This window comes from Equus przewalskii, chromosome 4 (assembly GCF_037783145.1).
Source record: "Equus przewalskii isolate Varuska chromosome 4, EquPr2, whole genome shotgun sequence".
NCBI classification, from domain to species: Eukaryota; Metazoa; Chordata; class Mammalia; order Perissodactyla; family Equidae; genus Equus; species Equus przewalskii.
Genome location: NC_091834.1, coordinates 7,270,648 through 7,286,744, shown reverse-complemented (window position 1 = coordinate 7,286,744; position 16,097 = coordinate 7,270,648). Strand labels below are relative to the sequence as shown.

At 35.9% G+C, this 16,097-nt stretch overlaps 1 protein-coding gene across 7 annotated transcripts in view; it reads left to right on the top strand.

Annotated features, from left to right (window-relative positions):
* COG5 (component of oligomeric golgi complex 5) overlaps nt 1–16,097 on the top strand; it is a 344,840-nt gene that overhangs the window by 221,817 nt on the left and 106,926 nt on the right. For all 7 annotated transcript variants that reach the window (XR_011539403.1, XM_070617151.1, XM_070617150.1 and 4 more), the window contains one exon: nt 293–374. Coding sequence is in view for 6 of the 7 variants with exons in the window: in XM_070617151.1 (XP_070473252.1) it covers nt 293–374 (82 nt within the window). In the remaining variant the exon portion in view is untranslated. The remainder of the gene's footprint in view (nt 1–292; nt 375–16,097) is intronic.

Genomic DNA, 16,097 nt, shown 5'->3' with positions numbered 1-16,097 from the left:
TTATCTCCATTTTATAGATGGGAAGGAGGCACAGAGTGGTTAAGCAGCTTGCCCAAGCTCACGGAGCTAGTAAGTAGCAGAGAAGGAAGATGACTGATTACTTGAACATGAGACATAATTTGAGTCGTCTGTATATTTATACTTAGTTACTTAATAATTCCAGTAATTCCCTTGTTTGATAGAGGCCTTGGAAATTTTCATTTAAATACATTTTTAGTAAATTTTCAACGTTACATCTTATCCATTATAATTTTCAAAAATTAACGAACGCATCTCTTTTTTTGGGTCGCAGGATGGACAACCTGAGATTTTATACACGTTTTGGAATTCAGTTACTCAAGCACTTTCTTCTCAATTTCGTATGGCAACAGATTGTAAGTGTACTGTTTATTTTGCAAATTCATTTCAAAGTTTTTCACTTACTTTAACATTTAATGTCAAGAAGTTTTGCTGTATTGATTTATAAAACATCTTTTTAAAACTCCTAATTGTCGTTTTTATGTTAGCTATATATTCAATTTTATAAGCAATAAGTTAATTTTTTTACATTTTTTTATAATTAGTATATGGGATAAAATTCTCCAGAAGAATAAGTTAACTCTCCATAATTCAAATATAGAGGAACTATCTGATTTTTTCCTGTGTAAAAGGTGTAAAGCAATTGATGAAGAATTTAGTTAATGCTTCTAGAATTATTTTAAATCCTAACTAAAAGATACTAAAATGCAGAAGCTTTATAGCTTTTTCCTTGTGTTAACAGTGAAGTTTTGGGGCCAGCCCCTTGGCCGAGTGGTTAAGTTCATGTGCTCCGCTTTGTTGGCCTGGAGTTTCGCTGGTTCGGATCCTGGGCACGGATGTGGCACTGCTCGTCAAGCCCCGTTGAGGCAGCGTCCCACATGCCACAACTAGAAGGACCTGCAGCTAACATATACAACTATGTATGGGGCAGGGTTTGGAGAGAGAAAGCGGGGGGAAAAAAAATGAAGATTTGATGAACGAAGAGATCAAATACCTGCATCATGAATTAAAATTTGCTTATCCAAATATGATCCACAAAACGTTTTTTAAATTTGTTTTTCTTGTGAAATAATGTCACAGGATAGTTCTAAACAATGAAATATACAAACTAGTGACTATCTTATGAGTGTTATCGTCTAACCACTGAATGGAAGGCCGTTGAATGTACCCTGGCTTCTTACAGGGCTTTAAGAGTTTGTGTGTAGTTAAGCATTTATTCACAAATGTTGACTGAAAGTGCCAAGTATATGCAAACCTTATTTAGTCACTGGCAACCTCGGGTTGAATAAACCATACTTCCTGCCTCCCCACTTTTGTGTCTGAAGGAGTATGCAGCAAGGCAGTGACCGCAGAGGAGGTGTTCACTCATGGGTGCCCAGACAGAACTTCAGCAGAGGGCTTATTTAGGACTGATTCACTCTGTTTACTTCTACAAATCACACTACTCAGAGAGTACTGTGCATTTCCCTGCATCAGGTATCTGTTTTGGTCAGCTTTTTTGAGATATAATTGATATACAGTAAAATTCACCAGTTTTAAGCAGAAAAATCTATGACTTTTGATAATTTTTTTTTTTCTTTTAAAGATTGGCACCTGAGCTAACAACTGTCAATCTTTTTTTTTTTCCCTGCTTTTTTCTCCCCAAATCCCCCCAGTACATAGTTGCACATTTTAGTTGTGGGTCCTTCTAGTTGTGGTGTATGGGATGCCGCCTCAACATGGCCTAATGAGTGGTGCCTTGTCCACGCCCAGGATCCGAACCCTGGCCGCAGAAGTGGAGCGCGCGGACTTAACCACTCAGCCACGGGGCCGGCTCCTTGATAATTGTTTATATCCTTATAACCACCATCACAATTAAGACATAGAACATTTCCATCACCCTCCAGATTTCCCTCACGTACATTTTCTAGTTACACTTCTACTCCTACCTCTTGGCTCCTGGCAGCTAATAATCAGCTTTCTGTCAGTGTGAGTTACCTTTTCCTGGGTTTCCAGAAGACTAGAATCATGCAGTATGCGTTCTTTTATATCGGCATAATTAAGATTCATCCGTGTTGCATATATCAGTAGTCCATTTCTTTTTTATTGCTGATTAGTATTCCATGGTATAGATATATACAGCAATTTGTTTATCTGTTCCCCAATTGGAGGGACAACTGGGTTGTTACAGTTTTGAATTATTATAAGTAAGCTACTACAGTTATTTACATACAAGTCTTTTGTAGACATGTGTCTTTTTTCTTTCGGGGAAATATGTAAGAGTGGAATTTCCTGATCATTTGATATGTTTAACTTTGTAAATGACTGTTAAGCTGTTTTCCAAGCTGGATGTACCACTTTGCATTCCCATCGACAACATATGATAATTTCAGTTGCTCTACATTCTTTCAATCCATGGTATGGTCAGTCGTTTTAATTTCAGCCATTCTTGTGAATGTGTATTGGATTTTCATTGTGGTTTTGACATCCACTAGTCTAAAAACTAATGATGACCATATTTTCACGTGCTTATTTACCATCTGTATGTCTTCTTTGGTTATGTGTTTAAATTATTGGCTTTTTAGTTTTAGATTGCGTTTTTTAGTTTATTGATTTCCTCTTATAAATGAGTCTAAGAGATCTTTATATATTCTGCATTCAAAGTTCATTCTCGGTTGTAGGTTTTGAAAATATATTCCCCGTGTTTGTGGTTTGCATTTTCGTTTTCTTAACAGTATCTTCCATATGACAAAATTTTTTAAGTTTGATCAAGTCCAATTTATTAATTTTTCTTTTCTAATTTGTGGGGTCTTTTGACCTAAGAAATCTTTGTCTAAGCCAAGGCCAGAAGTATTTTCTCCTGTATTTTACTCCAGAAGTTTTAGTAGGTTCATTTGGAGTTAATTTTTATTTATGGTGTGAGATAAGGGCCAAGGTTCATTTCTTTGCGTAAGGATCTAAAATATTGTTTTCTACCTGTTGACTACCCTGGCGCTTTTGTTGAAAATCATGTGGTTATATGTGTGTAAGACTATTTCTGGATTCTTTTTGTTCCTTTGTTTTTGCATGTCTATATTTATATAAATACCATACAGTTTTAATCACTAAAGTGTAAATCCTCCTATTTTTTCTTCTTTATCAAATTAATTTGGTTATTCTAGAGCCTTTGCATTTCCATTTGTATTATCAGCCTTAGGTTGTTGTTTCTGTAAAAATGTCTTTTGATTAGGATTGCGTTGAATCTGTGGATCAGTCTGCAATGAATTCCCTTCGTAATATTGCACGTTCTGATCCGTGAGTGTGGTGCATCTCCTTGTTGATCCAGGTTTTTCCATTTTCTCTTCTCAGCGCTGTATGGTTCTGACCCGTGAGTGTGGTGCATCTCCTTGTTGACCCAGGTTTTTACATTTTCTCTTCTCAGCGCTGTATGGTTCTGATCCGTGAGTGTGGTGCATCTCCTTGTTGATCCAGGTTTTTCCATTTTCTCTTCTCAGCGCTGTATGGTTCTGACCCGTGAGTGTGGTGCATCTCCTTGTTGACCCAGGTTTTTACATTTTCTCTTCTCAGCGCTGTATGGTTCTGACCCGTGAGTGTGGTGCATCTCCTTGTTGATCCAGGTTTTTACATTTTCTCTTCTCAGCGCTGTATGGTTCTGACCCGTGAGTGTGGTGCATCTCCTTGTTGATCCAGGTTTTTACATTTTCTCTTCTCAGCGCTGTATGGTTCTGACCCGTGAGTGTGGTGCATCTCCTTGTTGATCCAGGTTTTTCCATTTTCTCTTCTCAGCGCTGTATGGTTTTCAGTGTGCACATCTAGCCAATCTGATCTTAAGTTTATTACTATTTCCTATATTTTGATGCTGTTGTAAATGGTATTGTTTTTTAAATTTTCCTTTACTGTTGTTCACTGTTAGAATATAAAAATACGCTTGATTTCTATGTACTGACCTGATATCCTTGACTTTGCTAACCTTAGTTATTCTGGTAGTTTTTACAGATTTTGTTTTTTTTTAAAAATTTTCTATGTTGATGATCATATGGTCTACAAATATAGTTTTACTTCTTTTCTAATCTGATTTCCTTTCATTCTTTTTTTCTTGCCTTGTTATACTGAGTAACACCTCCAATACAGTGTAGAATTGAAGTAGTTTTGACCTTATTTACAGCTTAGAGAGAAAATATACAGTCAACCTTAATAGGATATTTTTTTTTCTTACGTGAGGAAGATTCGCCCTGAGCTAACATCCATTGCCAATCTTCCTTTTTTTTTTTGTTCTTTTGCTTGAGGAAGATCAGCCCTGAGCTAACATCTGTGCCAAGCTTCCCCTACTTTGTATGTGGGTTGCCTCCACAGCACAGCTGATGAGTGGAGTAGGTCTGCACCCAGGATCTGAACCCATGCACCCTGGGCCGCCGAAGCAGAGGATGAGGAACTGTTAGCCACTCAGCCACAGGGCCAGCCCCCTTAATATGATCTTAACTGCAGGTTTTTCAGTAATGCCCTTAATCAGATTGAGGAAGTTCCCTTCTATTTCTAATTTTTTGAGAGTTTTTATTTTGAACTCTTGTTGATTTTTTTCCAACGCTGTTCTGCATCCAATTATATAATAAGATGATTTTAGTTATTTTACTTTGTTAATATAATAAATTACATTGATTGATTTTTCAAATGTTGACCTAACCTTGCATTCTTGGATAATCCCACGTGGTCATGATAAATTATCCTCTTTATAAGTCGTTGGATTGAAATTGCTAATAAATATAAGGTTTTTAAATTCGATGTTTACAAGACATTGATCTTTAGTTTTCTTTTCTTCTAGTGTCTTTTTCCAATTTTGGTATCAGGGTAATGCTAACCTCAGAGAATAAGTTGGGAAGTATTCCCTCCTCTTCAATTTTCTCAAGCAGTTTGTGTAGAATTGGTATTATTTCTTCCTTAAATGTTTGGTAGAATTCACCAAGGAAATCATCTGGGCCTGGAATTTTCTTTATGGGAAGGTTTTAACTACAGATTCACTTTCTTCCATAGATAAAGGATTATTCCATTTATTTCTTCTCGAGTGAGCTTTGATAGTTTGTCTTGCAAAGAACTTTGCTGGTTCATTGAGGTTTTCTGATTTGTTGGCATAAAGTTGTTCATAATTCTTCCTTATGACCTTTAAATGTGGTATATAGAATCTGATGTGATGTTTCATATCTCATTCCTGGTATCATTAGGTTGTTTCTTCTCTTTTTTCCAATAATTATAACTAGAGGTTTATTAATTCCATCTTCTCAGAAACCAACATTTAGTTTGATTGATTTTCTCCATTTTCTATTTCCTTGATTTCTGCTCTTATGTTTATTACTTTCTTCTCTTTGCTTTGGGTTTGGTTTGCTCATTTTCTTGTTTATTGTTTCATTTTAGATTATTGATTTAAACCTTCCTTTTTTCATTTAAATGTTTATGCTACAAATTTCTCTATAAACAGTATTTTAGCTGTATGCCATAATCATTCCTTACTATTCTTCCAAACATATGGAAAAGTTAAAAGAATAGTGAAATAAACATCTGTATATCTATGCCTTTGATTCAATAATTATTATCAGCTTTCCAGCTAAATGAGCATTTTTAGAGTCTGATGTGTTTGCTTCAAATTTAAAATTCATACATTATTTTAGGAGGTAGTTTTTCAAAGATTCATATGTAATGTTACATAAATATAGCATTTCAGTAGTTTCTTACTCCATGTGTGAGTGTGATGGGTTTTCATGAAAACAATTCTCAGCATGAAGTCTTCTTTAATATTTAACTTTTCTCATTGGCTCTTCTCTCAGTATGACCAAAATGTACCAAAAGTAGCCTTTAGCATACTTGAAAAATTTCAAACTTTTAACCATTACACCTTCCAGTATTGTTTATTCTTGGTTGATTTAGCACATTTTAGTAGAAATTGTAAAAGGTAAACTTCATCCTTACAAATCACACAAATGTGAAGAGAGTATGTAGCTCTAGGGAGTGGGACTGGAGTGAAAATGTCCTGTCTGCTAATTCGATCAGCTCTGTCAATTCCGGGTCTAATTGAATTTTCTTCTCATCATGGGTATACTTTTCCTACTTTTCTGCATGTCTAATAATTTTTGATTGCATATCAGACATGAATTTTATTTTATTTGGTACTAGATACTTTTATCTTCCTGTAAATATTCTTATTCTTGGATACTGTCGAATTACTTAGAAACAATTTGGCCATTTGAGTCTTGTTTTTAAGATTTTTGGCAAAACCTGAGCAGTGTCTGGGGCAAATTATTTCCCACTTCTGAGGCTAGACTCTTCTTAGTGCTCTACCAAATACTCTCTGAATTAGGAGGTTTTCCAGCCTGGCTGTTGGGAAGAGGCACTCTTCCCAGTCTTGTGTGAGTAACAGGTATGTTCTCTCTAATCCTTTTGTGTGTTTTTTTCCCCAGGCTCTGGAAGTTTCCTCACCCACTCATGCTGATTAGTGTTTTACTGAGTACTCAAGGCGAATCATTTGCAGATCTCTGCAGTTCTCTCTTTGTGCAGCACCCTCCTCTCTGGTGTTCTGTCCTGTGAACTCTAGTTCCTTCCCTCCTCTTGGTCTCAGGGCAGTAGAGGGAGGAGGGGTCTCTTCCCCTTTCCTATGCCATAGCCTCAAACCCCTGCTAGGAAATAAGCTGGGGCAATCGTAAGGCTCACCTCATCTGTTTCCTGTCTCTCAAGGATCACTGTGTTTTATTGCATGATGTTAAGTGTTTTAAAAACCATTATTACATTATTGTGTCTGTTTTTTGTTTGTTAGTCTGTCTTACTGTTTCAAATAGGAGGGTAATTCTGGTCCCTGTTTCTCTGTTTTGACCAGAAACAAAAGTCCCTCATCTAGATTAAAAGAACAGTGATTAAAAGTACATTTCAAAATATTATATGGCGTGCGTGTGTCTGATGGTCCTGTCATTTACTTGTCTTTGGTCATCTGCTTTATTTTCCTTAACCATTACAAACCCTAGGCTCTCTCCACGTGCCCTCCTTTTTCCCATTCTTCATTCTCAATAATCAGCTTTATCTCCTGGGTCATCAGGACAATTAATGTCATTAGAAATTCTTTTGATATCCTGGACCTTGCCTCCCAAGAAAAGCCTTAATTTCTCCCTGTGCACCTCAGAGGGTCAGATAGGGTTCCTCCTCACAGCCAGCCGTTGCATGCCTCCCTGCCTGGTTCATTTACCCCTTCCCCTCAGCAACAGCATGCATACTTCTCTTTATTCTATTTTGCATTTCTTTTTTTCTTTTGATTTCTTCCCCTCAGATATAAACCTATTCAAGTTGCTCTAATCTAATAAAAACTAAAACAAAACTAGTGTTCTTCTTTAGTTACTATTTAATCCCTCCTCCTCTTTTTATCCAAACTTCTCAAGGAGCAATTGGCTTTTTTTGGTCTTCATTTTCATGCTGTTGATTTCTCAATAGATGTACTCTGGCTGTCTTCCACCATTCTATTGCAATTGTTCTCGTTAAAGTAAGCAATGACCTACCTCCTAATTACCAAATCCAGTGGATGTTTTTCAGTTCTTATCTTATGGGACCTACCTGGCTTGTATAGTGATAGACGCTACTGAGAGGAAATACAATACTTTTAGGCAGAAAATCCCATTAATATTTCACATTCAGAGTAGTCTGTTACTTCTGATGGAATTATTGCTTTAATAACTTCCTTTGGGAGAACTCCAGAGTAAGTCGTTTGTAAAGTACCTTCCATTTATGTAGCACATACAGTCCCTGAAGTGTACTGTAGTACTTCTTAAAATTATAGACAGGCAGCGTTAAGGAAGTGCGGCCATCTGCAGAGTGGAATATTATACACAGTGTAACAGATTGTCAAGTAATATTTTGGCAGAAAATATCTAAAGGGAAATTTTCCTAGCTAGGAACATGTTCTTTCTGATTATAAATGTTCATGCGTAGTAAAAAGAAGTTTTATTAGATATAACAAGATATAATCCAGGGGTTTGACAAACAATGAATTTACTTTTTTCACATGGAAAGGGGCCTGAACTTCTCACCATGAAGATTCAAAATAGCTTCTATAGGAAATCTGCTGCTTTAATTATCTATGGGCGATTGTTATTTCCAAGATGACGTCTAAGGTTTATGTCTGTTATTTTTCTATTGTAGTTTCCAGATGATAATATTTGTTCACCAATTTGTTGGGTTATGATACATATAATTTCTTTAAGTCTCAAAAGAAACAAGCAAAATAAACATTTTGAACTCTTTGAAGTGAAAACGTAATTCTTTGTAATCTAATCATATTCCTGGAATGTCTCATCCCCCTTACTTTGCTTAATTTTTCCCCGTAGCTTTTATCACTTTCTAATATACTGTATTATCTGTTTGTTTATCATGTCTGGACCCCTGTCCTCCGCACCCACTGGAATATAATCCCCATAAGGCGTGGAATACTATTTGAACACGGCAGTGTCCTCAATGGCTGAAAGAGTACCTGGCACACAGTAGGGCTTCAATAAGCGCTGTTGACTGGAAAGAAAGAAGGAAAAGAAGAAGGAATCAGGGAAGAAAAGATGCCAGTGCCCTTTTATAAAAGCTTAACAATTTAACAAAAACATTTTTTGAAATATTCTAGCAAGTAAATCTTTTTAAAAATGTTTAAAAACCTTTGTGCAATACTGCTCTCTCAAAATTCTTAAACAACTGAAGGAGATCGTTCATACTCATGTAGTTAAGAGAGCTACATTTATCTGTAGTGCTTTGAAAAATCAAGTGTGAATAAGAGGAACACTGAGGAGATATACATGTTTTAAGATTTAGAACTTTAAGACTTAAAATTATGCTAAAACTCATTATCTTTACCCTGTAAAATATATAATAAATCAGGAATCTAATCTTCCTGAGATATAGGGGGATAAACAAGCTATAAAATTATGAGTACTTTCTTTAATGTAGATTTTTTTAAAATGTTAGAATGGTGTGCAAGTTAAGTGAGATCTTATTGTGATACATTTCTTAAAAGTTAATGTACTTAAATAGATATACTTAGGAGATAGATCTCACAGCCCCATTTAGAATACCTTTTAGAATTTTGATTCCTGCAGTTGAAGCATTCTTTACTACGTTGTTCTAATTAGCTTATAAGGGACCATCCTAAGTGCCTTATAACACATAAAGAAGAAAACTTGTAGCCTGCTGAAAAAAAGAGTAACTGCTTTCGAAATCTTGAGAGGAGTCTTTTAAGAAAGTACCAAAAGTTTATATAACCCAGAGGAAAGTAAGTCCAGCCATCAAGTAAGTTTTTGGAGACTTCCTTTGGCACAACAAATTTGATCGTGTAATTCTCTGATAAAAATCTTTCATTAATATACATATATCAAACCATTGCGTTGTACACCTTGGACTAATACATGTTTTAAGTCAATTATATCTCATTAAAACTGGAAAAAATAAATATAAATAAAATAGGATTAAGAAATCTTTCATTGACTTCCCATTACTCTTTAAAAAATCATTAAAGTACAATACTCATAAAGAAAAAGTATGAGTATCAGAATTAAAAACCTAAATGAATTTTTCAGATCTCAGTGCAGCTAAATAACCAAGACCAAGACCAACATCAGAATTAAGAAGCAGAATATTACCTGGAGGCTCCTGTCAGGCCCCTGTTGGTTTCTGCCTGCTCTTCTCCTTACGAGAGGAACCACTAATTTCTAATGGCATAGATTTTTAAAAAATTATTATTATTTTATACAGATAAAATCATCCAGTTTGTACTCTTGTGTTTTCTGACATCTTTCGTTCAACATGTTTCTAAGAGTCCTCCATTTCGTTGCTTGCTTTTGTAGGTCATTCTCAATGTTATAAAGTATTCCATTCTATGAATATACCATGATATATTTATCCACCATATTGTTGATGGCCGTTTGGGTGGTTTCCAATTTTGAGCTATTTTAAATCATGCTACTATGACCATTCTGTCCTTTTTATTGGGAATAAACCTGGGAATGGAAAAATAGGTAGATGTGGTAGACAGAGTAATAACCCTCCCAGAGATTTGCGTGTGTTACTTTACGTGGCAAAAAAGATTTTGCAGATGTGATTTAAGGATCTTGAGGTGGAGCAATCATCCTGGATCATTGGGGTAGGCCCAGTATGGTCACAAAGATGCTTAGAAGGATAAGAGGGAGGCAGAAGAGTCAGAGGAGGAGATGTGATCATTGAAATAGAGGTCAGAGTGATACAATTGCTGGAAGGGGACCGCAAGCCAAGGAATCTAGGCTGGTGGAAAAGTCAAGGAAAAACTCCCCTAGAACCTTCGGAAGGAACACAGCTCTGCTGACACCTTGATTTTGGCTTAGTGAGACCAAATTAGTACTTCTGACCTCCAGAACTGTAAGATAATGCATTCATGTTGTTTTAAGCTATCAAGTTTGTGGTAATTTGTTGCAGCAGCTGGAGTAAGCTAATAGAGTGGGTGATAGAGTATGCATATGTTCAGCTTTAGTAGATACTGCCAAAGAGTTTTCCAATGTTGTACTAGTTTAAACTCCCATTGGCAGTATGTGAGAGTTGCAGTTTTTCCACATCTTTGTCAACACATGGTATTTTCACTGTTTTTTGTTTTAGCTATTCTAGTGGATGTTTAGTTGAATCACATTGTGCTGTTAATTTTCATTTCCTTTGTGATGAATGTTATTATTCATTTTTCCACACGTTTATTGGCCATTTGGATATGCTCTTTTACAAAGCGTCTGTTCATTTTCTATAGAACTGTCTGTCTTATTGATTCATGGGATTTTTTTTCCCGTATTCTGAAGTATTTTGTTGGATTCTTTTCTCTCCCTTTGGCACTCCAGTTGTACATGTGTAGGCTGATCATTTCAGTGCACTTTAGGATTGGGGTAGTTGCAGTTTTAACAAGATCAGTCTGTCTCTATTCTCCCCTTTTCTTGGGCATGCTTCTCCCAACTGAGAAGTTGGAGGTTCTTTGTCTCCTCAGCCCTGAAATATTGAGGTTGATCTAGCTCTGCCGTCAGAGGTTTCCAGAGAAGCACTTTAGCCTCTCAGAATCTGGTGAATGTCCTCATGGGAAGGAAGACTTGCCTATGTGTGTGGCATGTTCTCTCCCCCCAGCTAGTCTTTGTTTCCTGAGATACATTTCCACAAATGTGAAGGATAGGTTACCTCTGTTCTTTGAAACATTAGACCTGGTTCCCAAGCTTCTCTTGCAACTCCATAACTACGTCAATCCTCTGGGGACACCTGGTTTCGGATTTTCAAAATGTTCTCTCCACTCTCATGAACCACTAAAAGCTTTGCTAGATTGTCTTTTCTCCAGCCGAGGATCTGTGCATAGGCCAAGCTTGAACTTTTAAAACATATATGGCTTCTTTAATTGTTACAGTGTGAGCACTGGTCTGCCTCCACTCTCCTTCCACTACTCTCAGGATAGCTTCCAAACGTGACTTTTCTAGTCCTGTCCTGTTTCTCCAGGACTCATTTTTTTTCCTTTCTGATTTTTTCTCTCTGTGCTTGAGCTTTAGTTCTTGAATGAATCACCCTCTTTCTTCTCAGTGTTCACAAATACCTGAAACGTGTGTATCCTCCCCTCCCTCTGGATAACTCACACTCGTGCCTTGACACCTGCCTCCCCATATACACACGCGTATGTGGTATGAATCCTTTATCTGCTCCCACAAAACTCTTATATGTCCCCAATTTTAGTACTTATCCCACTGCATTATAATGGCTCACCTCCTTTCTTGTCTATAGTATCTTCCACTAGGCTCTAGAAAAAGCTTCTCTCTCTCCCTCTGTTCCATATTATGTTCCTGTCACGTAGCATGTGCTCAATACATAGTAGGCATTCTATTGAAATGGAGCCTTAAAGTGTCACATTAATATTTAAAGGCTTTAAAAGTTAGGAAATCTGAGTAGAAAACAAACCATAAAATACTTTTCATTAAAAAAACAGTAAGCACTTATAAGGTAAATGAGACTCTAATATGAAGTACTTTTAGGAAGAAACCCAGCAGTATGTATATATGATAAACAAGGCATGAAAGGATAGTGCAAAAGTGTTAGGACAATTTTCATACCGTAATAGGATATCAAATAATTTTTACTTTTTTCCTTATACCTTTATTTATTTGATTCTTTGTGGTGAACATCGTATATTGTCAGTTATAAAATAGCAAGCAGTTTTCACTGAGGTAAAGAAGAAGGCAGCGTGAGACTAGGGATTTAACTAAATGCTCCATGAAGACTTGTTGAGTGTATAACTGAGATCTAGTGGTTACGGAAATGGATAAAGTGCTCAGAGGGAAAGAGAGGAGTGAGAGAAAAAAGTTCAGAGAAAAAAATCCCCAGTTTACCTCCCATAGCCGGATAAATTCCAAATGGATCAGAGAATTAAGTATGAAATATCAGACCATTCAAATGCTAGAAGAAAACACAAGTGACTGAGCTAGAAATAGGGAAAACTCTGATTTAACATCTAGAAGCAACGATGAAAAGATTGATAATTTGATTATATTAAAATTTTTACATGGCAAAAACAACCTTAAGGAGAATGAGAAGACAAATGACAAACTAGAAAAGCATTTATAACTTACATCAAAGAAAAGGAGTTTAGTATCCCTAATGTATAAAAAGCTACTAAAATGAGAAGAAAAAGGCCAGCAACTTTAAAGAAAAAAAATGGAGGTATCTCCTTAAGTATTTGGAAAAGATGCTCAGTGTCACCAATAAGTAGAGAAATGCAAAATAAAAGCACACAGAGACACCATTTCACATCTATCAAATTAGCAAAAAATCAAAAAAGTTTGATAACGCACGCTGTTACTAAGTCTGCGAGGAAACAGTCACTCTCACACATTGTTAATTATCATGTAAACCTTATGGAGGGGAGTTGTGAGTGTCTAAGAAAATTACAATTATATACACATTTACTTTTTTTACTCAGCATTTCCACTTCTAAGGATCTATTCCATAGATGCACTAGCAAAAATATGAAAAGACATATTCACAAGGCTATTCATTGCATCATTATTTGGAATAGAAAAAACTGGAAACAGCCCAAATGTTCATCACTAGGGGATTAGTTAAACAAGTTATGGTGCATCCATAGAATAGAATGCCAAGCAGCTATAAAAAGGAATGAGAAAGGAAAAAAAAGGATTGAGGAATGTCTTTATATACTACCACAAAGCAATCTCCAAGATATATTAGGTTAAAAAAAAAAAGTGGAGAAATATGTGTACTGTGTGCTATTGTTTACCTAAGAAAGGGAATAGTGTAAATAAATATACATTTTTGCTTACATTTTTAAGAAACGGTTGGATAAACCATAAAATCCAGAAAAATGGTTACCAATAGTGGGGGAGTGGAGTCTATGAAGAATACATTGGAGAGACCAGGGATAAAAACTAGACTTCTTTGAATATACTTTGTTGTGTAGATTTAACTTTGAAGTCATATAAATATTTTATATAGTTATAGAACAAACTTAAAATGAAAGAAGAAATTACTAAAAGTCAAAAGTAAAATGGAAAATCTTAGTGCAAATATGTGTCCAATTGGTGACATAACCACACAGAGAGGAGCCCTTTCATTTGCGTTTTTACCTTCATCATTTAACTATTTTACTTTTAAACACAGTGATTTGTTTTTGTAGTCATACTGGGATATACTTAAAGCATAACAAGAACTTCCCAAAACACTCATCAACTCTTTTCAGTAGTCAAGTTATTGATGGTAGTAGTAGTATTGTTATTCTCAGGCTATTGTGTTATTTTGAATTCGGAATTTGAAAAGCAATGTGAATAGATAGCTACCAAACATGGAATAAATTTAGCATCAATAAGGACAACAATCACAAGGAATTGAAACTCATCAAATACGTCTAAATCTATGAGTTCATAATGATACAAAGAAAGAAACTCGTATCGTTTATCCTTGATGATACTACAGAACCTACTCTTTGCTTTGAAAACTGGTAAATAAAGGGAAAAATCAAATATTTTCCCTGCCTTTCCTATACAAATGGTATCTCAAAGAAACCAAATAATTGATGCTGGAAGTTTCTAGTTATAAAACTATCACCTGTAATAAGTGCCCAAAGAATGTTAAAATATCTTAATTTTGAAATCTCTTAGCGGATCGAGGCAATGATTGTTAGTGACTGCTAATATCATAAAGAAGGCAAACAGTACACGAATTCAGACACTACATATGCAGTAGTCTTGTCAGAAATGATAAAACCTGGAATGTGATCAAACCTCGTAACTATTGTAGTGGTTTTCAACTTGGTTATACAGTAGAATCACATGGAGAATGTTTAAAAATCCCAAAGCCTAGGCTGCAGTTACATTAAAGTCTCTGAGGGTCAGACCCAAACATCAGGATTTTTTAAAGCTCCCAAGTTGTTTCAATGTGCAGCCAAGGTTGAAATGTACTGTTTTAGACCCAACTGATCATTTACAGGAAATACAGGGACCAGAGGTGCAATCAGCAAAATTTAGACTATGGGAAACTCTACAGGATAAATGACCCAGTTACTTAAACAGGAATTAAAAGGAATAAAAAGATAGAGAGGAACTATAGATAAGGCTTGATGATAATATCAACTAATTGTAATATATGGATTATTTATGGGTCCTAAATAAAGAAACCATTGAAAAATCACAAGTCAATCAGAAAAATGTGTTCACAGCTTGTTAATTTTGTAAAATGTAATAAGAGAACTGTGGTTATTTTTTTAACAGTCTTTAGTATTAGAAATACATGCTGACATATTTGTGGGTGAAATGATATGATGTTTGTGATTTGCTCTAGAATAACTGGTAATAGTGGAGAAGAGTTGGCTAGGGACATAAACAAGATTGAGTTGATAAGTGCTAAAGCACTTTTTAGATGTTTGAAATCTGTAACATTTTTTTCAATGTCAGGGAAAATATTTAAGGCAGAGGAAAGCAGTCCGGAAAGGAGTCAGCAAAGAAGAATAAGAAAAACGGATCAGAAAAGTAGAAAACCCAGGAGAGAATGGGGTCATGGAGAGTTTCTCAACGGAGAGAGTAATCAAGAGAGAGGAAGTGAGTGGTGATCAGAAAAGTACCCACTGTTCTTGGCGGTCAGAATGATACTATAACTTTTACAAGAATAGTATTGGTGGCGTTGTAGCAGTTGGAAGTCTGGTTGCAGTCTGGAAGAGGCAAGGAAATGTGTGTAGACCATCATTATGCAGAGTGACACAGCAGGGTCTACAAGTAAGCAGTTGTAGGGTCAGGGGGGAGCATGTTGTCATGTTATTTCTGTTGTTGGTTTTTTATACTATGAGAGCATGTTCAAGCATTGTTTTATTGATGAGAAGCTAAAAATAGAAGAGAGAGTAATAGTCTTGAGAAGAGATGAGATGGGAGGGGATCAAGTGCAGAAGTTGAAGAATGGACGCTTGTTCCTGTGAAGAAAGCTGGAGACTAGAAACATTTATAGGGGAATAGAGGGTACGAAGTTGAAGGGATTCTTTTCTGGCAACCTTTCTTTTTTTCTCTGAGATAGGGAAGGTGGTCATCTTTATATCAGTGGATTCAGGGGTAGCTAATCAGGGAATTGGAGGAACATGTGCATGCTTTATATTCCTGCTAACAGCGAAGATTGTGGTATAGGATGCTTACCCAGCTGATATTGGATTCTGCATCTTTCTGTTGCTGCTATTGTGAAAAAAAACAAAAGAACTAAGAAACTTCCTAGGCATCATAGCCAGATATTTCCAGAAAGTTATTCCGTCATAATTATATTTATATAGTTTGTGCAAGAGGATAATCTTAAGATTTTTGTTTTAGTCAGATTCTCCATTTAAAACTGAATATTTTAGGCTTTGATCAGATTTCCCATTCAAAACTTGCGTTTTCATATCTGTTCATTTTATTTATTTTTTCTGTTTTTTATTGAGGTCGTAATAGTCTATAACATTGTGAAATTTCAGTTGTACATTATTGTTTGTCTGTCAATATATATATGTGCCCCCTTACCCCTTATGCCCACCCCACAACCCTCTTACCCTCTAGTAACCACCAGTCTGTTCTCTTTCTCCA